The sequence below is a fragment of the Malurus melanocephalus genome, unplaced genomic scaffold (genome assembly GCF_030028575.1).
Source record: "Malurus melanocephalus ecotype Western Australia unplaced genomic scaffold, MMel_1.1 scaffold_137, whole genome shotgun sequence".
Lineage (NCBI taxonomy): Eukaryota > Metazoa > Chordata > Aves > Passeriformes > Maluridae > Malurus > Malurus melanocephalus.
Window position 1 is genome coordinate 606192 of NW_026623369.1, and position 23676 is coordinate 629867.

General features: G+C 41.7%; 2 protein-coding genes across 2 annotated transcripts; both read right to left on the minus strand.

Annotated features, from left to right (window-relative positions):
* Positions 1–11369, minus strand: LOC130576367 (lysosomal acid lipase/cholesteryl ester hydrolase-like). Its single transcript, XM_057370971.1, has 10 exons — positions 11289–11369; positions 9012–9150; positions 7673–7787; positions 6419–6617; positions 5695–5804; positions 4078–4214; positions 3362–3502; positions 2173–2244; positions 1191–1259; positions 1–242 (listed from the first exon to the last, which is right to left on the minus strand). Exons 2-10 carry the CDS (start codon positions 9141–9143, stop codon positions 9–11), a joined length of 1209 nt encoding a protein of 402 aa, XP_057226954.1. The 5' UTR covers positions 9144–9150; positions 11289–11369; the 3' UTR covers positions 1–8.
* Positions 11370–11857: 488 nt separating this feature from the next.
* Positions 11858–22918, minus strand: LOC130576384 (lipase member M-like; the record flags this gene model as incomplete). Its single annotated transcript, XM_057371009.1, has 9 exons — positions 11858–14559; positions 15695–15766; positions 17327–17398; positions 18460–18606; positions 19113–19249; positions 19976–20085; positions 20599–20797; positions 21480–21597; positions 22694–22918. Coding segments are annotated over 9 exons (1314 nt in total), but the record flags the coding sequence as incomplete, so codon positions are not given.
* Positions 22919–23676: the final 758 nt, after the last annotated feature.

Below are 23676 nucleotides of genomic sequence, written 5' to 3' on the forward strand. Positions count from 1 at the left end.
TCATGGTTTCAAAGATATTTTCCTATTAGTTCAATGATTTTCATGTACATTTTCTCGGTTGCATCGAGGCCCCAGATGAAATCAAGATGTCCCCATGCAGGAAAATCTTCATGGTAAATGAGATTAGTAATCCGAGGAAGCAGCTTTGCTGTGTCTTTAGGGTCTGCGAATGTGTCCTGTCCTCCACTCCAAACAGCAGTTGGTATCTTTACCTCCTCGATCTTGTACTCAGGAGGAGCAGTCTGTAAGACAGGGAGGAGACCTGAGTGAATGTTGCTCTATCAGAAGTATTTAGAAAGCAGGTTTTGTGCAAAGCACCCCTGTCTTTCGCTTCTGCACTGCCTGCAGTAAAACCATAAGGATGAAGGCCAYCCTCTTATTGTTCATGGCCCTGACCCCATTCCCCATCTATGGAATAACCCATCCTATTTTTGTGTCTTTCTGCAAATCATGGCGAAGAGCTGCCTTGCAGTTTGACCCTGGACTGTGCTCTTCAGAGGTGTGGGCATGCAAAGAGCAGTGACAGTATGCATCATTTATGAACTGTGGAGATTTCTCCTGTGTGTATTTGGGGCGAGATCTGTAATTTTTTGGGGGCATGGGAGTGCAYCTTTTGGTCTAAGCTTTAATGCTAGCAACTTGAGTGGAAAGGAAATAATTTGACCATTTGTAATTTCACTCTGGAAAGTTTCTGAGACAGTGTGCGAGATAGAAGTGATTGATAGTAGCTCTGGAGCCTTTCTGTCTGTGAAAAGCAGCATTTTGGTGCAGCACAGGACACTGCAATGTGCTGGTTAAAATTAAATGATTGCCAGTCAATTGGAGAGGTCACTGTAGCTATTGAAATTAATTTCCTCCCTTAAATGAAAGGCAGACTTTGAGGATTTTTGGGGAAGTGAAGAGCTCTGTGCTCACCCAGTCCTAGGACTTGGGTATGGTTCTTAGCCTTTTTGGGATGACATGTAAGCTGATGTCACTGGGCACATCCCCTTATCAGTAGGGGAAGCAAAAGGAACTTGTGTTAATTGTTGAAAGGGTCTATCTGTGCCTTGTTTGTGAACAGAGTTTCACACGTGTATGTGATTCAGCTGAAACATTWTTTGAGACCACTCTCTCCCTTGTTAGTACTCACAGGGCTAAAATTTGAAATTTTCTGTTCATACTTTTACCAAGAAGTCTTTTTGCCTTACCTGGTTGTATTTCTTCATGTTTTCCTTAGGGCCATAGTCATAAGCTCTAAACTGGTCCTCATGCGCTAGCTTTTAAAAGAACAGAAAAAATAAAAGCGATGAGATGAAGAAGTAGAGTGCAGGATGCACATTCCTGCCTGTGAGKTAAGGCTCAGGTGGCAGAGTGTGAGTTTCTCCCACGCCTTCCTCTGGTTGCAGGCTTCCAGGGTACTGAGGATCAATCATAAGGTAAGTGACTTCATCTCCTTTTCTATTGCTAACTTTCTGTCTTTATCCTTGTATTCCACCCTCAAYATGTTTTGTTACCTAGAATTTTGGTTTACTACCTTAGGTAACTAAAGTTGGGATCCCTGTTTKTCATGCAGAGTAGGGTTCAACTGTCCCATGGAAAGAGAACCTGAATGTCTRTAATGTGTCAGGGCTGTTACTAGCCTAGTGTAACATGCCTTGAAGGACTGGTGAGTCGATACCTGGAATTTTCTGTTTGTTTTGGTAATTTAATTTTTTGCACAAACATGACAAGTAATTTCACTTGTGAGTGGTGTGTAATATAAAGGGTGAGAGAAAGCCAGTGGCTGTCAGATTAGAAAACCTTTACTTGAAGGGCTTAAGTAGCTGGGGATGTGCTAAAAATCTGCATGCTGTATTGTCTTTGCTATTCTATCTTGCTSTGTCTGTGCTTGATTTGTATCCACCTGACTTTGTTAGACACTGGCAAAACAGACTGTAGAGTCACCAGCTGTCCATGGTTTGTGTCCATTTCCTGGCTAGTTGTATCCTGAGGGACTGACTGCTGGGACTCATGTTTTCAGGAGCATATCTATATTCTAGACCATAGTAAATGTGCATGTGCTCATGGCAGCAGGTGAGAAGGTATGATGGCCAGCTTCCCAAATCCACAGCCTCTGGATTTTCCTGTWGGCTGTCAGTTGCACAAAAAGCAATAGTAAGGGATTGTTGACATGTCAGTGTATAACTATACCTGTCGCCAATGCATAATGTTCTGTACTGATGTTCCAGCTGGGGAATGTCCCACGATTGTATCTATTCGACTCTGGAGAGAAAGCAGAAATTTTGTAAAGACAGAGACACAGTTCTGTGGCATAATAAAACTGGGAAGAAACTGAGTTTCTAATATTAAAGGGGTCAGTTTACAAAACACTTTTTATAGTTCTGCTAAGGAGATATTCCAATTCATTCCAATTCCTTCTCCCTGGATTCTTCCTCAGCTATGTTTTCTTGCTCTGAAAACCACACTAGTGGCTTAATCAAGGCAGGAAATACCCTGAATGGTTTAGCTGTGCAATTCAAAAGCTGCAATGCCTTTAATTGCTTTTGCATTGAACCTTTGATTCTAACTGCTTCCCCATATGTGCATTTTAAAAGGGTTACAGATTTAAAAAATGGGCTCTRTTGTTACAGATAGTGCAGTAACAAACATTAAACAGGTCAGCTTCTACAYTGGCTACTGCAAAGGGGTCTGACACCACAGCATTCATATGTTGGCAAGCAGAGGGAAAACTCTGCTGTCTCTCCTGCCCCCTCTGAGTGATGCTCAAGTGTTTGTGAATCTCACTGCAGGTGTGCTGCCCTCCTCAGCACAATGGAAGGGCTTTCTGTAGCTCTACACCTTGTGAATTGAACTATTGGTTCCAGTTCTGAGCTCAACAAAACTAAGAAAATGCCCCTTACAGTAGTTCTTTGGGACCAAGTTTTGGTCCCAAAAAAAGGGGTTTTTTTCCTGTCTTTTAGCTATTTCAGTGTTCAGAGGAAAGAAAGATGGAAAGAAAGGAAAAGAAAGAAACTGGCAACTGTGTTGCTAAGAAGTCTGACTCTATCGTTCATTGTYTCTTTTTAAAGAACATCTTTGTGTGACTGAAATCTAATTGGCTTGGCCCCAAAATAGGGCACATCTTGACATAAACAATACAACTCCAATCTGAATTCAGGAATTCAGGAACTGGAATGTGCCAGCTGTGAGYCCCACCCATCACCAGCCCTGGTCATGTTGCTGCTGTTGACAGCACACAATGTCCTGGCATTGCCCGAGCCTGCTGAGAACTCTGTTGTGGTTTGTGTGCATTTACCTGTGTGACAGGAACTAGACAGGATAGTGTGGTGTAACTGCCCCAATCCCTTTAGTTCTGCTGGGAGGAGGTGCTCTCACTTACCATGTTGATATTTTTTATGCTGCCTCCAGCTATGTAAATGAGAACATGGGCACAAAACTTATCCAGGCTTGTGCAGAGCTGTGTCACGGGTCCTCTCAGAAATTCGATCTGGTGCGCGGCTCCTTTAGAGCCAAATATTAACTGAGGGAAAGGAAAAGTGCAACACCTTTTTTTCTTGTTACAGAAAAATATTGTGCAGGAAATCGTTGCTGATGGCCTAGCCTTCATAACACAGTATTCAAAGAGTGCTGGAACAGTTAACCCCCACAGGGCCCCTTAGAACACCCTCTTCCCCACASTGCATCATTTATTCTTCTTCCTTCATACTACTATCAGCAATCTTCAAGGAAGGCATCCTTCCATTTCTAGTGTACTGACCTTATTGCATACTCATTTTAATAAGTCCTATTGATTGTCATGGCTGTTACTTCAGYTCTAGTTTAGTTCCTCCTGCATGAAGCCAGCAAAATTTTAGTTAAACAGCYAGAGTCCTAAAGCAGGAGAGTGTTTCACAAGTCTGCTTCATTTGGTGCTGCTGCTACAGGCTCTGTATCCTGAATGTTTTCCCCACAGATTTTGGGATTTTTTGGGAGCACTCAATTCATCCCAAGCTCAGTRTCAGCATGTCACTTGTTTGGGAACACTTTGTTTCAGGCTGAGTGAACCCTGTGAAGGGTAGCCAGGCATTGGATCTCTTAGAAGGAAAAATTACATACCTTGATTAGTGGTTCAGGAAGATTTATTAGGCTAAACAGAGGGCTTGTAGCATGTGAGCATGAAGTTACTGGGCCCAGAGCAAAGAACACTTTCACTTGTTTAGCCAGCTCAGGGTACGTAGAAAATGCTATAAAGCCTGCAAACATAGAAAAGGCAGCCTGAGTTAGTGATGATATCCTCCACAGACAACTTAAATACATTAACAGATAGCAAACAAGAAATTATAGGAGATTTGCAGCCCATTGTCTGTTGTTCATATTTGTGCTGCATGTTTTACTTTAGGAAAGTGTTGAAGCTGTGTCCTGAAAYGAATTTTATTTGGAAGGAGAAGTTMATTCTGAGGTTTAGAGCATGTCTGGGCATTGCCTTTATCAGAACAGCTTTTGTAGGCAACATGTCAGTGAGGTTTTGAAGATAACATCAACTCCTTCTAAAGTTCAAGAAACTCTCATAAAAGAATGAGTTTTTCAAATTAGAGTCTCTAAAGGTCTGTGCATGTTTATGCTCTCATGAAACTATAGAGTAATTAGCTTGATAATGGCACCTTTGAGTGTTTTCAACTGATTATTTGCATCACAGACAGATGAAAAAAGCCTAGARGGTTGATTCGTTTTGCCATGAGGGTCTTTAAATACTCTTATGAGAGACATAGGGAGAAAAGATCAGAATTTGTGACAATATATGGTTTTTCCACATTTGCCTCTCTTTTTTTCTGGGTTGTTTACACTAATGAACTAGCAGTTGCTCTTTTCTAATTAATGTCCATTCATGGACTTTATACATAAACCATAACCATCAAAAACTTYCAACTGATGCTAAAAGAAAGTTAACTGCATAGAGGCCATGAAATGGTAATGCCAAAGGCTGGACCTAAGAGAAAATAAACTATCAATGTTTTTTCTTTCCTAATTTTTTGTCTCTGGCACTACATTTTTAAACAGCAATGTGGCCAGTTATAGCCACTCATGAACTGTGTTTTAAATTGTAGTAATGTTGAAGTTATTTTTCCTTGCCTTCAAGCAATTTAATTTAAATTAATGTATTAATTTAAATTACATATTATATGGGCTGTTTTKTCTCCCTAGTTTTTCCATCCTGTTCACAGGAAMAGGSTCCCCTGGGCAGTGGTCACAGCACCAATCCTGAAGACCTTAAGAAGCATTTGGACAAYGCTSTCAGGCACATGGTGTGAACGTTGGGGCTGGCCTGGGCAGGGCCAGGAGTTGGACTTCAGTGATCCTTGTATGTCCCTTCCAACTCGGGATATTCTATGATTCTATAATTCTAATTGTCTGCATTAATACGAAAGAAGAACTTAATGAAAATTCCTGTTGCTGAGAAAAATACCCAATGCCAGTACCAGAATTAAATGACTACTTCTATGTCTGTAATTATTTAAAAAGTTGAACTATCACTGCAACTTCTATTATTRGTTTATTAAGGGTAACCAAAGGTGATTTTAGAAAAGTTGTGCATATTTTCCAAATCTCAACCTGGAAAAACCTCTATGTTTTTCTAGCTCTCTACAAACAAGAAAAAAAACAGAATCATTGGGGAGACTAATCTACCAATCAAAGAGAAACACAAATGGTTATRAATAAGTGTCCTGGCATTACCTGTAGTTGACCCTTCAGAGTGACCAATATAGTAAATATCCTTCTGTCCAGTTTTGTTCATGATGAAGTACAGCTCTGCTGGAATGTCATATTTACCCATTTCATCGAAGCTACAGGGAGAAACACAAAAAGCTGGCAGACAGTTTGACTATCACAGTGAGTTASTGATTGTCAGCTCTGTTCACTGCACCAAGCAGGACCCATTGAAGGAGGAGGTTGCACACTGTGTCTGCATCCTTGCTTGAGATGGGAAAGTGGGCAGAGGAATGCAGCCTTGCAGCCAGGCTGCCTGATGCCTTGGGCTGTCTGTGGAGAAGGTGCCAGCTTCACCTGACAGCTGCAGCCCTTGGGAAACTGAATTTCATCAGTGCTTTCACCCTCATGGGTTGCAAAACACATTCTTTTTTTGGTTGATTTCAACTGTGAGAGAATGGATTTCTAGACAAGGCTGCTCAGYGTGTTCCAGCTGAGGTTCTTGCTCTTTCTCTCAGTACTGTGTCCCTTTCCCTCAGCATCCTGTTTCATTTCCCAGTCTCTGAAATCTCTCCCCCAGCCAATGCTCCCAACTCTGAGTGGCAGTGAACAACCCTCTTTCTCTGGTTCTTTACTCTCMTGGCTTGGTGTAGATCCTGTTCTGATGCTGGTTCTGGTGAAAGCCGCCAGGCTGAAGCTATCTAATCCCCTTGGAGTTTCTATGTTTAGTCATTCTCTCTCTACAGAGTACCTGTACTGCCAGAACTCTTTCTGGCTGGGCTTGAGRGTCTTGTGTTTCATAGACCAAGTGTTCCCTCTGCTGTTTCCAAGCCAGACATCACAGCCAGCATCTGCGAGGAGGAAGCCCAAGCTGTTGTTGGGCAGGTTGGTAATCCAGTGAGTAGCATCTCCTAGAAAAGCATGCTGTAGGAACACTACAGGCCTTTGCCCTGAAAAAGATTTGAATATTCTTACATTGGAGCAGTAATTAACGTGTATTTAATATTGGAGTGCAGAGTTCAGTTTAYGAGAGATTTCCTTCAAGAAGCTCCCAGGAGAACTATACACAGATATTGTTTTGAGGAACAGGAAGGATTTTTTTCCATACTAGCAGGAACAATTTTATGACATTTCATAGCCMTTTTATGACAGGTCTGGCAAATAAAGAATTTACTGAGGATGCCTGTCCTACCACTTCTTGCACTGGAAAGCGACTTACAGGCCCCTATGCTGAAACCATCTACCCAAAGCKGAAAGCTGCTGAAGGCACAACAGTATATGGAAGACAAAGGAAAACTAAGCTAAAGAAGGAAATCCATGCTTAGGTAACCAAAGAGCAGGGCTGAGAGACCCCTGATGTAATTTAGTTAGCTTTACTCTTWGAATCAGGTTGGTCCAAATATCTCCAAAAGAGATCCATATCGGGGAAGCCATCCAAATAAATTATTCTGTAATACTAACAAGGAGTAATAGTCAAAGTAGCACTCTACAGAGTARCGCAAATTCCAGCTAGAAATTTTCATTTTGTTCAGAAAATGTGATGAAACTGATGAAATGCATTTGCTTTTCACTGATGACCTGATCTCTTACGTCCTTCCTTAAGAATTTCTCTGTCCTTCCAAAGCCTGGAAATTAATATTCAAATGCCTAAACTCAGAGGCTTTGTTGTCAGGCTACTATTTTATATGCATATTACTTAGGTTGTTAATGCAAAACTTTTCCAAATCCAGTTTACCAGTCCAACCCCAGGCCATTTGATGGAAAAAAAAAAAAAAAACCAACCCTTGGATATAACAAAAATATTAGAAAAGTCTGAAATAAGAAGAGACACACTGAATGTAGGGACTTCAGATGGACTCAGTACTCAAGTCGTATTTCTGACTAGGTGCTCTTGTGAAGATGGAAAGGTGTGGAAAATGCCACTGCATAAGCAAAGGGGAAGGATGGGGAAACCATGTAAGAGCTGTCTCTCAGATCTCCCTTGTGTCCTATAATATTGTCACACCTGTATTTCGGGCATTCCTCCCAGCAGGAATTCTGTTGACACTAAGAATGTATCCATCCTTTGTTGTAACTTCATATTCCTCGCTAGGGTATCCRTGATATCTGATAATTTCACTCTGTGGAAAGCCAAAGGAGAGTTTGTTATCCTGCCAGTTGTCGTGTTCTGGAGCTTAACCAAGATGAGCAGCGTGGATGTGGGATGTGCTGTGATGGTAGTGCAGGCCCCAGCCACAAAAAACATGGCTGAGAATTAACATTACAGGCCTTGTAATAAGRTGAAACAAAGTCCTTTTCAGACCTGTTTAGTTGTCTGGTTTTTGGTCCCCTATTATGGGACAAAGCAGGACKGGGCTGAGTGACCATCTCCCTTCTGGGAAACGGTTGTATTGTGCAAGGCTGATACAGATCACACATTTTCTAGAGATTAAATATGCAACCATATCTGCATAAGACAATGCCAAAAGCTCTGGGGATGGTCCCTGATGATTCCTTGCCAACGTGTGGTTAGGCAAGCCATGCAAAACAAACAAGGGTGGAGATCTCATCARAGGAACTAATGGGACCACCTACACCTAATTTTGCATGTACTCTGAGGAAATCTTTGGTGACTCAGGGCAAGGCATTTTGGATTTGTTTGCATTGTGAGAATCTGAAGGTGTTCAAGCCTCCCTTACCACTGTTCTGAGCAAAGAGTTTGTTATAGGAGAGCAAGCTTTTGCTTCACTTGAGATTACTTGAGAAACATGCCTTTGCTTCCACTGCAAAGGAATTCTTTTCTGCGGCAGCCCAGACTGTTTGGATAGGAAAATCAAGGTTTATTCCTTCCTAGGCTAGTGCCGGAGGGTTCTTTAATCACTTGCCAGGTTCAGTCTCCTCCCGTTATGCAGTAGCATGTCACAGCTCCACGTTTATCAAACATTCATTAGGGTTCACCCTAAAYGCAGGCAGCAGAAATTGTTCAGCTTGGTATGGACTGGAGCATGTGGTCTATGCTCCCACAGTCCAGGGCTGAGTCTGGCTGCTGGGATCCAAATTCCGTAGTCTGGATCTGCAGTGCCCCCCAGGAGGTTCTGGGGAATTTCCTAGCCTTGCAGCCAAAAGCAGCTGTGCCCACTGCAGTGGTTGATGTCTGTCCTCATRCAATGTGCAAGGGGCACATCTGTCCCTGGCACAGACAGAGCCAGCCCTCATTGAGGCAGAGACTCTAAGGCAGTGGTTTTGGAAACAGCAGGCTGGGAAAACAGGAAACGCAGAGGGGGCTCTTCACGGCTTMCTAACGAGGACTGTTAGTTGTGTAAGTGAGGGAGAAGCTTTAGGAAGGGAGASGTGACCCAACTTACAACGTTCATGAAGCATTCGGGGTTGCGAGTCCTCTTGCGCCAGCTTGCGCCAACACTCCGAGCAGAGGCTGCTGTGAATCCCGCAGAAAAGGCAATTCCTTGGGAGCAGAGCAGCACGAGGAGGCACCACATCTTGGGGCTGTGTGGAAGAGCACATGCAGGGGTGTGTTTGTTGCATAGAAAGCAGTGTGGAAAGTCTCAAAGGAGTCTCCTGAAGGTTGCCCAAGGTCTGTTCCCCAAGGGCTGCCAGAATAAGTAGCTGGGTGAGGAGGGGCTRTCTACAGCTCACCCCGTTTGACAGGTAGGGATGCAGAACAGGACAGGAAAACACGTGGGGATACCATGCAAGGATATGCCTGAGCACTCTGCAGATTTCAAGGGACCCATAGTTGGCAGACAGGGCCAGCTCTTGCCATGAGCCTAGCAGAAGCTTTACAAAGAAGAGGAGCACCTGAGATGACCATCAAGCAGCTTGTCTGCCTTTATCTGTCTCCACCCTTCTGCCAGCAGGAGAGGTGAAAGGAGAAGGAAGAGCTGTTTGTTTCCTGTCTGTCGAGGAGCRAGGTGAGAGATGGTCAGGATGGACTCTCTTTTAACCTGCCCCCTCCTCCTCCAGGACCAAATGCTATTCTTGTGTCTGTCAGGGTGTGCTGGGGTGAGGGATCAGGTAATGAGGCTCATGAAGGRGCCAGGAATAATTCAGGAGCTCTGTGAGGAGATGTAATGGATTTGGGGCAATTTGTAAGCAAATTTTGCAGGAGACCTGTCTGTCTTACAGTTTTCATTAGGAAGTTAAGCAGACTCAGRAGACAAGTCTCTCTGGAACCAGGCATTACACAGGGAGAATGCAATTTTTAATGATGAACAGAGGTTCTCATGTAGCCACATGTTTCTGGAGTCTGCTTCTAGCATAGAACATCTGCTATGATGAGATACGGTGCCCTGTGAAGTTTATTTGTACTCAGAAATATTCAGTGTGAAGATCAAGAAAAAATAAGAAATTATTTCCCATCAAGTAATGGGGAAGAAAACTAGAATTTGAGGGATGAGGCAAAAGTAAACAAGGAAAACAGGTTATGCCTTTTAGTGACCTTCAATTTAACCTTTCAATTTGACTGAACAAATTTACAGAATTCAAACCTCATGAGTCATCAAACATCTGAAATGAGGCAGCATTTGGAAACACCCAAAACGTTAAACTTAGCATCAAAACACACTTCATTAGATTCCCTTTGTACATCAAATACTTCTTAATTTTTGTTGTCAAAACAGGAAGCCTCACAACTACATGCTCAGGCAGTGTGACACTCAATGCTTTGCTTTCTGCTGTTTTACTCTGTTCTAGTCAGAGTAAAATCTGCCTCCCTCTCCCTGCCCTGGGAATCTCAGTTTGGCAAGAAAAAGTTATGCTAATATCTCATCTTGTTTTCAAATCACTACCAAGACTAATTGAGGCARTGCAGAGGCTAAATTATTCCTCTTGTTGAGATAAACTTTCCTCAGTGCACTCTGTGATCAYCTGGCAGAGCTGGCATGGCTTATGGACTTCCAGGTATTCACCTTTTACCAGCTGCAGTGGGCCAAGTAGCATCAGTCTTGGCTGGCCACTGTTTCCTTAAACTCTAGGAATAAGGACAGAAGACGTGAASAGCTGTTTTCAGCTAGGGAGATGAAGCCATAAGTAACTATTGAGCATGGTAAACTATCATTAAAAAACATGCACAGATGGAAAAAAGGTCAGAGAGAGAAATGCCCTTGCAAGTTCCTCTACATACTTTTAAGATTCAGTGAAAGTAAGATGCAAGCCAATCCAAAATTTGTCCTTCCATCCTTGTGCCTTAAGCAGTCTGAAATCTATTTCATAGAAGCTGTAAAACATGCACACACCAACCAGAAGAGCAACTGTGACTAAACACGTCTGAGAATTTGCTGCCTTACTCATGAACAACACACGCATGTGCRTTATACGGAAGGAACAGGACATCCAGATCACGCATTGTTGCAATATTTGCACATTCATTCCCTGTTCGCAGGTTGAAGGAAACAAGTAGAAAAAAATTAAATAGTTGCTATTTTTCTTCCTTTTGTGCAGGTCAAACTTCTTTGCCTTCTAGCTTAAGYAAAGAAGCATTTCTGTGCATAGCAAGAGGATTACAGACGAGAGACGCGAAACACTGCTTATTTTTACAACCAATGGCACAAAAGCAAGACAGCAAATCTTTAGGGAGACAGGAAAYAGAGAAAGAGGCCATGAACATGTATGTACAAGCAACTTACCTCTGCTTCCACTGCCTTGGTCTGTCTGCTGCCACGGTCCCTGGTCCGTCTCCACCAGCAGACTGATTCACTGGCAGAAACCTGCGCCGATAAAAGGAAGTCAAAACAAAATGAGCACTCCAGGGAAGCAGCTATGAGTGTCATGAGTTGGCAGCATGTATTGTAGAGCGTGTTTAAGTGCTGAATTGGCAGTATTTCAGAAGTGGGGAAATCCTCGTGATGAAAACAATGATCTGGTTTCATTCACAACCCCAAAAAGCACCATGGAGCAGGAGAGGGTACAGAGTACCTACAAATCAGTGGTCAGGAGGTTTCGCTGGGATCTGGGAGTTGCAGTTTGCTGCAGCTGCGGCAGACTGTGATCGGTACTGTTGCCCAACTGAGGGGCTGCTTCAAATGTAATCTTTTGAGATGAGAAGGAGGAAGTCCAGCTTTTCTTGACATAGTCTCTCAAGAACACTGTCCCTGCTATTGCTTTTCATTTGTTTTATATTAACTTTAACATTGCAGACTGACCTAAGTCTTTTTACCAGTGAGCAGCACAACTCAYGAAACCCTCCTTATTCAGTATTAACCACACTCCAGTGCCAAAGAAGGCTTGAACACAACATATAACCTTTCTCTCAGCGAGAGAACAAACACGGGTTCATGTTTATCATCAGCCATTTTCATCACCTCTGAAAACMCAGTATCTGGAGATCTYTGCTTAACGGCTGAATTAGCTGTAGTCAGCCTGAGGGCTCAGTCCTCACCGAGATTGGCTCGATGACTACGGGCAGAAGGACTTGTTCCATGTCCTTGAGCAGCAGGGCTATAAACTAAATAGAATCCTCCTACATGAGGATCAGCCTGCTCAGCCAACTAACTCACGAGTGTCTTCAGAAAAACTTGAGTTTCATCATGGACTGATGATCTTTTAGAACATCAGATAAGAGGCATGTGTTCTTGGGAACACCATTGTAAATAATATGATGCCTTTGACTACTGGAGGAAGGAGTGAGATGACAGAATGTGACAGCACACCAACAGTTCTGCTTTAGACACAAATTAAAGAACATTGTTTGGGATAGTGAAAAAAGCAGTTTGATAACTTCTTAGTGAAAAACGTTATAGCTTGACTTCTCTGATATCTGTAAGTGACAATAACTATCATCAAACAATAATTAATCACTCAGAAGTACTTCTGCCACACGATGTCTCAATCCTTCTCATGTGTCAAGGTGGGCTCAACAGTCCCCATGATGTGTCCAATGCTGTTTGCTCAACCTGCTTTTACTGATTTTCCAGAAAATTCAACTCCCTGCCTCCTCTGTGATGTCTCAGGTTGCAAAACACCTGCACAATTGTAATCTCTTTCCTAGATGACTTTAGGGAATGTTCTGCCTACTTTCACATCCGATGTAGTTTCATTTAGCATGGAAAGCATTGGTAACTCACAAAGTAGGTCCCAAGTCCTCATACATTTTCCCTACAAGCAGTGAGCACATTGAAAGATTGACTCTCTGAAGGGTATTTGTCTCCAGGAATTTGTATCTGGTRGAAGGAATGTCCTTGTCTGGAGGGGAGCTGTTTTGTTTGGACCAAACTCTAGTTATATTTATGGAGAAGGAAAGAGGACACGCTTCAGCAGTGGGCTCAGGAGATGAAAGAGGCCTGCTGTTTGTCTTGGAAAGGAAAGGTACAGAAGTGGCAGCAGCCMTGGTTAACTTGTTTGGCTAATGAACCATTATGCAGAGTGAGGACTGGTCCTTTGGTCACACAGTGCCACCGGTGAACTGTTCCAGTGTGACAGCGGCACTGCYCTGGTCAGCACCCCAGACCTGGCCTACATTAACATTTCATTGAAATGGAGAATGAGGGTGTCAYGCTGAAAGGAACCCCCCTAAATGTACAGTGTTTCTTCTCACAGTGAAGCTAAAGGCATTTTGTTTTGGAGGGATGGTGCCCTACAATGCTGTAACCCAATAACCACAGAGGTTACCCTTCGACTGAGTGGTTTTGTGCMGTAAGTACCTATTTGAAACGATATTGGTAGAGTCATAGTTACCACATGAAATTAATAGGATGAATAATTCTTCATCACTGTCTTGAAAGCAGCTCTTTCCAGTAGTGGTCAAAGTGCTCTAAATATACTTGGCATGAATAGAATGGATTCTTTCTAGCAATGTTTGGGTTCTTTTCATTTTAGTGTTTAAACTCCAAAGAGGCTGCTCAGAGCCGTGACAAAGGTTAGAACATCTCAGCTCTGTGATAGGCAGTAGCTTACACGTGAAACAGCAGGAGGTGTGAGATTTCTGCTGGGTTCAGGGTGTAACTTTGAACTAAACTGTCCCATGGAAGTGCTGCCATTRCCAAAATGATTAAGCTTGAGTCAGGAAGGATTTTTCTGTCTCGAGGTGAACCTTGAAGCCAAGTTTCCCAGCTTTCAGGTGTATGCTTGAACTGTGAGACTGGCTATTCTTTTCTGTTGGGTCTACCCTGTGTCCCTTGCTTTTCCTCATGAAAACAGTGAGCAGTCCCGTTTCAAAGATAAGCCATCTTCTTTTCAGGAGTGAGGTCGTTCTTTTTTGTATAAGCACAGTTTCTGCTTTCTGTTCATCATCTGTTTAATAATAAAATCATTCAATACCACAACTGTTAGAATAGTTTTTGATTACACTATGCCTTTACATAACTGGTGACCCAGTAAACTGAGATATAATATGAAGAATGGAAAAAATACAGATATCTCAGAATGTATCCAGGGAAAGGAAGGGCTTTCATTACTGTTGTAGTCTAGAGAAGAGAGCAGGCTGCAAGCAAACCCTGTGTCCTGCTAGCAAAGTATAGTTATTGCAGAATCAAAGTTGTATCAATTGAAAAAGTATTACAGATCCACAAGGTTGCCAGAAAAWATGAAGTGCACTACCAGGATGCAAAAGGCATGGAGTGTGCAGGAGGAACCCTTTCCCTGACTCCAGATGTAACAGAAGGCATTTTTTGTACCCTGTGAATCTAAATGGTGTTGAACGAGTCAGGCAATGCTTTTTGTGGTGGGTTAAGGATACTTCTTCATCAGATCAATAATTTCATTGTACACCTGCAAAGGTGCATCCAATCCCCAGATGAAATCCAGGTGTGCCCATTCAGGAATGTTCTTGTGATAGATAAGCTTCTTAATTTTAGACAATAAAATGGCTGCATCCTTGGGATCTGCCAGCAGGTCTTGCCCCCCAGTCCATACTGCAGTTGGTACAGTCATCTCTTCTACGTTATAGAGAGGAGGAATAGTCTGGAAAACATGAAGCAGTACAGAAATGAATGTCCAGGGGAGCAGAGCAAACTTTTAACCTTAATTTGTGGCTTTCTTCTGTCACTGTTCAAAGTAGAGGTGTCTCAACCGAAGAGAAAGGAAGTTCCCTTGTTTGCCCTTTCTGTCCATGCTCACAGGGATTACTCAACTGATAGCATAGCCCAAGGTAAAACAACTCCTGAGCTGACAAAGAGTTATTATTGGATCCTTGCCCTCTCATGTAGGAAGCTTAGCCTGAAAAACATGTCAGGATGCCTCTGGATAAACCCCCATCATGGTCCTTTTGAAGTGCTGGTCAGCTGTGGAAGACATGGGCTAGAGAGAAAACACAACATGTGATAAGGATGGAAAAGATCATGGAATGGCTTCTGGAGGAGATCATGGAATGGTAGGAGGAGAGGGAAAGCAACTTAGGACTTCTGTGTTCAGAAAATAGAGGCCGGAGCAAGGATAGGAGACAGGTTTATACAATGACAAATAGTATGAAGGTATAGCACCAGAAGTGWTTATCCCAAACACAAAACCTAGAAGACATCCAGTGACTTCCCAGGAGCAAGCAAATTCAAGGCAAACCAAAGGAAGTTGTGTTTCATGCAAGTCATCATTAAAACACGTAACTCATAATGACAGGCTGTTGTGGAGACCTGAAGGGTAGGAGGATCAAGGATGGGATTAGAGTCTTGAATGGAAAGGAATTGTTCCTCAGGATCTGCTTGAAGTCCTTTTGCCTCTGGCTGCCAGCATCTAGGGGTGACTATCAATTCTGCAGTTCTCCTATTCCTAATGTTGTCATCTGTTTCAGTTCCACTAATAGGCAAAATGTTTCTGTTCTTTTCTCTGCACTCTTCTTTTTCAAAATTAATTTTCTATCTTTCCAGCCCTTACTTCTTCTTATTTCTATTGATCATTTAATTGAAAAGTTTTGCTCTTCCCTTCTCTCTCTCTTTCTTTTAAAACATGTTACAGTTATTATTGCCGCTAGTGCTTGCATGCTTTTTCTGTTGACTTCCAAAGTAAAAAACTAGTAATACTTTTATTTACTTATATTCTGAAAATGTGTCTTCCTCTTTCTGTGTGTTACTGCGCTGTTGAAGGATGCTTCACCAAAACATACCTGTTGGTATTTTTCCATGTTCTTCTTTGAACTGCCCCAGTCATAAGCTTGGAACTTCCCTGACTGGGCCTCCTAAGAGGATGAACAAGAGAAGGATAGTTATAAAGCCATAATTTGGGAAGTTTATGTGTTCTTTCCYTGATGAGCCTCTGACTCCAATCTAAAGCCCAGACAGAAGTTCTTCTAAGGGCTACGAAAGAGCCAACAGTTAATTAATTAAAAGTGTCAAACAGTGAAAAGGAGTCAAATGTTCTTGGCATAACAAAAAAAAAAAAAAAAAAAAAAAAAAAAAAAAATAAAAAAAAAAATCACATCTTCTGCAGAAAGACCCAAGGATGTCCTCACAGGCAATTTGTCCAAGTTTGTAAAACTGTTGTTAACAGCTGCTGTCGGCACATTTGCCTCAGTGCTACTGCCTTGTCCTATCCTTACAGTCGTGTTGCCAACACTCAGCTCTGTGAGTGGCTCCATCTTATGTTTTCTCTTCCCACTCTATTTTGAATACACAAATTTCCATTTCTAGCTCTTCCTCTTGTTGGCTTTACCTGCAGCATGAATTATTACTACYCTGAGAGACACCCTCACCAGAATCYCAGTATTGAAAGTCCGTTAGCTYCCTTGWTGTAACAACAGWAAGAACAACGAAGGCTTAGAAGTATTAGTTCTGCATGTTTGTGCTTGCAGTCTGTGGTTAGAKGCTGAACTACATCTGATTCAATTTGCAGAGCTCCCCCCCCTCTGCTTTTGTAAACCTTTTTCTTTACAGGTCTATGTCACGGTTACAAAAGCATCTTAATCAAACCTACTATCTACTGTGAACTCCCAGCCAAAAGTATGATCTGATTTTGATTAAGTTCCTGTGCAGATGTTACTCAAACATATCAGTGTGTTTGTTGTGCTGGGAAGGGCACGAACATTCCTGCAAGTTCTGTGTGCTCACAGCTGCTYCTTGTGACATCCCTGAGCCCATGGTGCTGCCAGGAACCTGCCTTGCTGAGGCTCCTTACAGGGAGCCTGGCTCTGGATCCTCAGTGCGAAAGGCAGCTCCCATCAGCACTGCTGCTGAAGAGGTGCTATRGCAGTACCTTGTAGGTAAGTGATATAAATAGTCGAAAAAATAAAGTGATTTATTATTTATGGTTCTATTGTTGTCCAGATACTGCCAGCCTTGAAAGCGAGAGAAGAAACAAAAAGGGTTTTAATACTAACATTTGATAATTTACATGTCAGCCTAAATCCTGCTCATTTCCTGACACCATATTGGAAACAAGGCTAATTTCTTAAGGTAAACTCCTTACAGAACTCTGCACATCCTTTGTAAAAGGTACTGGATGCACAATAAGAACAGTGATATGTACACCTGCRCACACAGCTTCCAGCATATGTGTTTTTACACAAATGCAGCACTTCATCGTTGGTTTCAAATGTATCTGAATTCAAATRTACACAGGGCATTTCTGTCCTGCTGGCAAAAGGAGGAGCAATGAAGAATAGTGTTCTGAATGGAGATTTCAAAGCACAAGATGCCTGTGTTTCCCAGAACTAGCAATGGCTTCACAGCTGGTTATTTCTGTACCTCTCAGTTCAGCTCAAGGTGAGCACCTATTTTACCTTCCAGGGGTTTGCTCATACCTGACTCCAGTGGATTATATTCTGCACAGAAGTTCCAGCAGAGGTTTGGGCAATATACACATTGATTCGGTTCTGAAAGAAAATATTCTGTKAGCATTCCCTTCTTCCAGTCTATGCAGCTCTACATCAAAAAATCTGCTACAGCAGTGTCATGTATCGATAAAACCAACAGAAATTGGAGTGGCATGACTGGAGACTCCCTCAGATTTACTCCACATGTGGCAATGTGTTAGATCGGGAGTAGCATTGAAAGAGCAATCCCTAACAGAACATTTTCAAGGATGACTGAAAATCTTATAGAATGTACAGGTGAGAAGGATAGAATAGAAAGACAGCAATTTAAACCCCAGTCTGGGGACTTTTTTTCAGAATTCTGTGTTAGATCCTGTGTGAGAGAGGATCTCTGTTGGATAGAACAGCAGAGGTAAATGCAACTGAGGAATGCACTATTTGAAATAAGACACACCCTAGCAGTGCAGGAATCTCTTAATAAGCTGCTTGTGAACCTTCCTCAGCAAACACGCTTTTCTTTTTTTTAAATGCTGGAGCAAAATTTTGATGCCCAAGTGATTTGACCTCCAGCTGGACATAGCATGAGGTGCCCAGGTATGTCTTAATGCTCTCCTACCAATGTCTGCCAATTTCAATTTCTCTCAGGTACTCCMAAGGTATCTTGTGCCTCTGGGCACATTCCTGATGTGAATCACATCTCCTGATTCCAAGAAGAACAAGGACAAGGAAAAATATGTGTGTTCCTTTCTCTGTTGCAAAGAGAAAACATGACGCAGGTAGGCTTTGTATTTCCTCTTTTTCAGCGTGCCAGCATATGAAATATCTCTGATGAGACYGATATGGACCATAACATGGTGCCCTGGATGAGGTCTGGCAGAAGGCAGACTGCAGAAYTTTGGGGTGCTCTGAGCAGCTGTCAGCTTTAGAACAAATGCTGTTCTGAGGAGAGGCAGTGGTTCCCTGCTAATGACAGGGCCATCAGCAGCTACTGCTGTTCAGTAGTGGGGACTGTTCCCTGCTRTGTGACACTGAGAGAAATTCAGGATTCACTGCAGGGTAGAAGGAGAGTTTTGGGAGYGTAAGCTTAAACTCCCAGTAGAGCTGGTGAGACTTATACTTACCACATCAATGTTTTTCAGGTTACAGCCACCCAGATTGAAGAAGACGCTTCTGCAAAGCCTGGCAAAAGCTCGGTGGCTGCAGACAGGGGCTATTATCCTCGTCAGACACTCAGTCTTGGGAAGGAAYTCCCTTTTGCCAAGCATACCCTGTGAAATACAAAGGTAACTTTTATTCAGAAATGCACACACTTCTCTTTTCCAGCAATTTTCAGTGGTTCTTACTTGCYTTTTCTCCATTTACTAGATGATGTTCCTGCAAACTAGTGAGAAATTACTTGGTTTTACATTGCATCAGCCTTCTTGGGCATTACTCAATTTGGTTACAACACTTATAATGAAGAGATAAGTTAAATGTTAACTCAAATTCATAATTCAAGCTTGTATATCAGTTGTGGTTTTGCCTGGAGGATTCATTGGAAACGTTTGAGGATCTGCCTCTCCCTACCTCTCTGGGTGACCTGTGCCCGTGCTCTGCTCTTTCCTTGGATTGAAAGCTTTTCTTAATGCCCAGTCTGAGCTTTTGAAGGCCTCAGTCACAAAGTAAACCCACCCACATGCAAATAAGTCCACTTCATGAAGYCCCATACTTTCTGTTTGTCCATTTTAAGAGCTGAACAAACAAGTATATGGAAGGAAACCAAGATATCACATACCCTGAGCACTTTCTCAGGAAGGTAGAGGAGTTTTGTTGCTGGTCCTTTAGCATACTTAATAGCAGTGACTGGTGCCAATGCAAAGTAGAGTTTGATTTTTTGAGCCAGCTCTGGCATTGTTGAAAATGCAATGAAAGCTGAGAAAACAAAAGAGAGGAGTTAAAGAAAAAATCATTATTTGTACACTAGACTGTTTTCAGTGTTAGTACATGATATGCTGCACATTGAAATTCAGAAGCAAACCTTGTTAGTTCTTCAGAGACTATGGTCCAGCCTGGATTTATATGATATCTCTCTTCTCCATAAAATACCAAATTGTAGGCTTTTTTCCCCATTCAGAGATGTTTCTTTCTATATTTTGTAGCTTTCTTCCAGATTTGATTAAACATAAATGTACACTTCTGATGTACATTCATGCATTTCTTATACTATTGGGAGGAGAAGCTGTTTTTCTTCCCATCAATCCAATTTCATATTTTCTTTTTTCAYGTGAACATCTGGCCCAAACTGGCCAACTTCTCTTTCTGTGCTCTCATTTACCTGTTTTGTTCATTTTGGTCAACTGACCAGCTTCTGTTGGGCACACCCTTGCATCTTGGATGGAAACAATTTTCATGGCCCACACACAATAATTTCCAGTATAATTCTTAGTCAAAAGATTTTCAGTAACAGTGCTTTGCATACATTATGCTTTATTACTTTTATAATAAATTTAAAATTCCTACATGTTGAAAATTTCTTATAATTATTTTTCACATCTATAAAGAGTTAATGAAAAACTCAGGCACATTCAGTAACTCAGTATCTCGAATCACATTTTTATCCTGTTTTCCCAAAGAATTCCTCTCTTGTGTGTAACTTACCAGTGGTAGTACCTTGTGAATAGCCAATATAGTACAACTTTTCCTGTCCTGTTTTCTCCAGAATGAAATKTATTGCTGCTGGAAGATCAAACTTTGCCATCTCATCAAAACTGCAWATAGGATATTGAAAGAGAGGCATGCATAAATTAAAAATCAGATTTCAAACTGAATTCACATATTTATATTAATGGTTTGTCAGCAAAGAAACAGTCTGAACAAGTTAGTGAATCATTCAATTCTTCCAAGTTCTGTGTTTTTCTGGCACTGGATATGGAAGATGTTACTCAAGATTTTTTGTGTTATTTCYATTATACAGACTAGTGTTTCTAAGTAGTTGCCAAAACTGTCTCCAGGGGCTGAGGAATGGCTTGGAGATGGCCTGTGCAGATTCCTCTGGGTTGTTCTGCTGCTATGCCTTTGGTTGTAAGAACCTGTTCAAGCAGTAATTAAAACAGCCTCCATTACTATTAGAGTTCCCATGCTTTTATAGGGGGACCTGTATTTGCAAAAGCGAATATAAAGAGTGCTTGTTAAAAAGCAGTATATATAAATCCCCAATTTAGCCAGATGAAATAAATATGTAAGGATGGGCAATGGATATGCTCYTCAGTGGTTCTATATACCTGAAAGCCCAGAATTCATCTTGATCAATGGAATACTCTTSATGTTTTCTTGACCAGCGATTCCCTCTGCTATTTCCCATCCAAACRTCAAATCCAGCATCAGCTAGCAGGAAGCCCAGGCTGTTGTTGGGCATGTTTGTGACCCAGTTRCTAGCATCTCCCAATAATCCATGCTGGAGAAACACAACAGGTCTTGAACCTAAAAAAAAAAGCAAAACCAAAACAACAGTTTATAATTGTTTTTATCTTTAAATTTCCCGGCAGCTCAGGGACATTACTCTCTCATATTCAATACTGGGATTTTTTCCTGCATCAACTAATCATAAGAAAAAAAAGACCTCTTTCTGTAAAAGACAACTTACAGAGCTTCTGTAAGGATTTATGGAAAGATCTGTCTGAGACCAGAGAAAACTCAYTTGGCACCCTCTGGTCATTGCTTGTATAGCTCAGCCTGAGATTTTCAACACTGATACAGAGATGAAGGTGTGGGATTGTTTTCAGAGGTTTCCTTTACCCATAATATGAATTAGACACTGATGCTAACCAGGTGTAAGCAACAGCAAAGCAAAATTAGAACCTGAAACAGCTTCCTCAAAAYTAGCTGATCARGCAACCTTTATCCTATTTTTAATTMTCTTTTAAAAKTTTTAYTCATCAAYTCTTACTAGGAATCATATGCTTCAYATTATAGTGGATTTTWATCAAAAWCAGGTGTGCTCGACAATAATTCTTYTGATCTTGCAGGTTGTTGAGGGCAGACAGAATTGTCTGCTAAAATTTCACTTATATATACAAGTTTTGGCTGATGTTTTACAAATCCAAGGTAACTTTTGGGGATATGCCCCACTAGGCTGGTTTTGTGTCATATTAAAGAACTGTACCTGGGCTTTCTTGATCCTGAGTACCATGAGGGATTCTGTTGATGGTAATGGTATAACCATCTTCTGTCATCACTTCATACTCCTCGCTGGGGTACCCTTTGTAAGTAATGAGCTCACTCTAAGAGAGAAGGCACAAATGCATTTGATTGCACAAGTCCATTTCATATATTATAAGGTAGTCACAATGAAAAAATGTTAAAATCAGGTACAGCTGGGGATTTAACCTGCATACATTAAGCATCTGAATGTATGTAACCCTAAAGCAACTACAGATTTCCTTTTTTATGTTTTATCCAGGGTTTTACTATCCTCTATCACACTCCTGCCATACCATCATCACAAGCCTGTGCATTCTGGTGACACAAGAATCACTATAAACTCATAGCAGGAGTTMATGAGCTGAGATGAAGTGTGGGGCTGACATGAGGAGCTGCCCAGGTGCAATGCTTCTGATTTGCCTCTGAATTGCTTCAACACAGCCTGGAACCAGCTTATTTAATCTACCTTTGAGAAACTCAGAGAGCTGCACAACTATGGCATTGTGAGCAGCACAGAGGCAACGAGCACTGCTGAAAAGCTGACTACAGTCTGGAAAAAACAAGATCAGGCGGTTGCATAGCTGCAAGGGAAATCCCTAGCACAGCCCATCTTAAGCTCTGAAGTAAACATTGCTTTTGACCTGTAACATTCAATCTGTTTTTTTTTACAAGAGGACTGCTTTTTTTATAATTTGGGCACAGAGAATTACTCAGTGTATTTTGTCAGGCAAGACAGAACCCCCAAGATTTTAAAAAGGGGCTAAAGACCTAAGCCAGCTTGCTTGGCAAGAGGTATTCTCTTRAAAAGCTGGCCATTTCTGGCCTCTGCTGGTCACCAGCAGTTATTTATASGCTTCATTGCTGATGAAATGCTGACATTCCAAATAGTCATTCTTTCAGATAGGTAAGGTACTGCCAACAATAGCAAGCTGGTAAGTGATATTTTAAAGGAAATTAAGTCTGGAGATTTACTTTTTGCTTTAATTTCTATCAGACAGAAGATGGGTTGTTACACAGGCAGACAGAAGAGAACAGAAGAGAAGAGAAAGCAGTAATATGTAGAGTGACTGGAGAGGATAGACAGCTTATCTACCTCGTCACTTCTAACAATTAGAAATCCTCAGCTGTAAGACACATGTAACACCCATGCTGAGGTCACTCTACCAAGTAACTTACAATACTCATAAAAGCTTCAGCATCCACAGCTCTCTTCATTCTTCTCAGCTCTTCTGAGGAAGTAATTCCCAGAAACAAGCATGTCACAACAATAAACAGCCATATCTTCTCTCTGCAAAAATCAATATATTCAGCTGTCAATGGTCCTGCTCTGCACTTGCAATCCAGACAGCTTCTGTACGTTTCTGATGAGGAAAGTGCTGTCTGGTACTCCCTATTTGTTAATTAAATGGAACAARGCTGACTTCAAACACCTGAGAGTGTTTGGCACAAACCTGGAATTTCTGCTAAGGTTTGGAATAGGATGTTGCTCTTGATCAGGGCAAAATTATCAGTGAATCCAGGAAAAGGAGCAAAGCTKCTGGAGAAATGGATTTCACTCATTTCTCTGAGAAGTAGGTCACTTGCATTACCATGCCATGCATTTGGTCTGTAGGTGAGTTAGGAAACATTTCAGGCTAACTCTGGGAAACACAGAGTTATTGGGTAACTCATAAGTAAATGAACCATTGTTAGAGTGWAACTTTCAAAGTGGATGGATAGTTGTTGGATAGTTAGTGGGGAAAAAGCAAAAACAATTGAAAATAAAAAAAATTAAATAATAATTAAATATCATTTAATTAAGAACTTAGGAACCTAAATAAAGCAGTTCTTTATCGTTGCTGAGCAAAATCTGTAGAAACCTGCTCAATGACAAAATTTATCCACTCCATGGGATGCATATGGAACAAGGAAAAGAAAGCTTTGCTGAATGTAATGCTAAGTAGAGACTAAGCAGGGACATCCAGTTTTGTTCAGCAAATAAGGAACAAAAAAACCTGAGAGGTAGGTATCCTGCTTAGATGCACACATAGCATCTCCACTCTCTGTGCACACCTACATACTCTTAGCTCAAAGAAAATGCAGTGTTTTTTTAGCATCTTCTCCACAGAATACAGCCCCCCCAGAGGCCACATCTAAACTTCTGTTGTCCCAGTGATAGA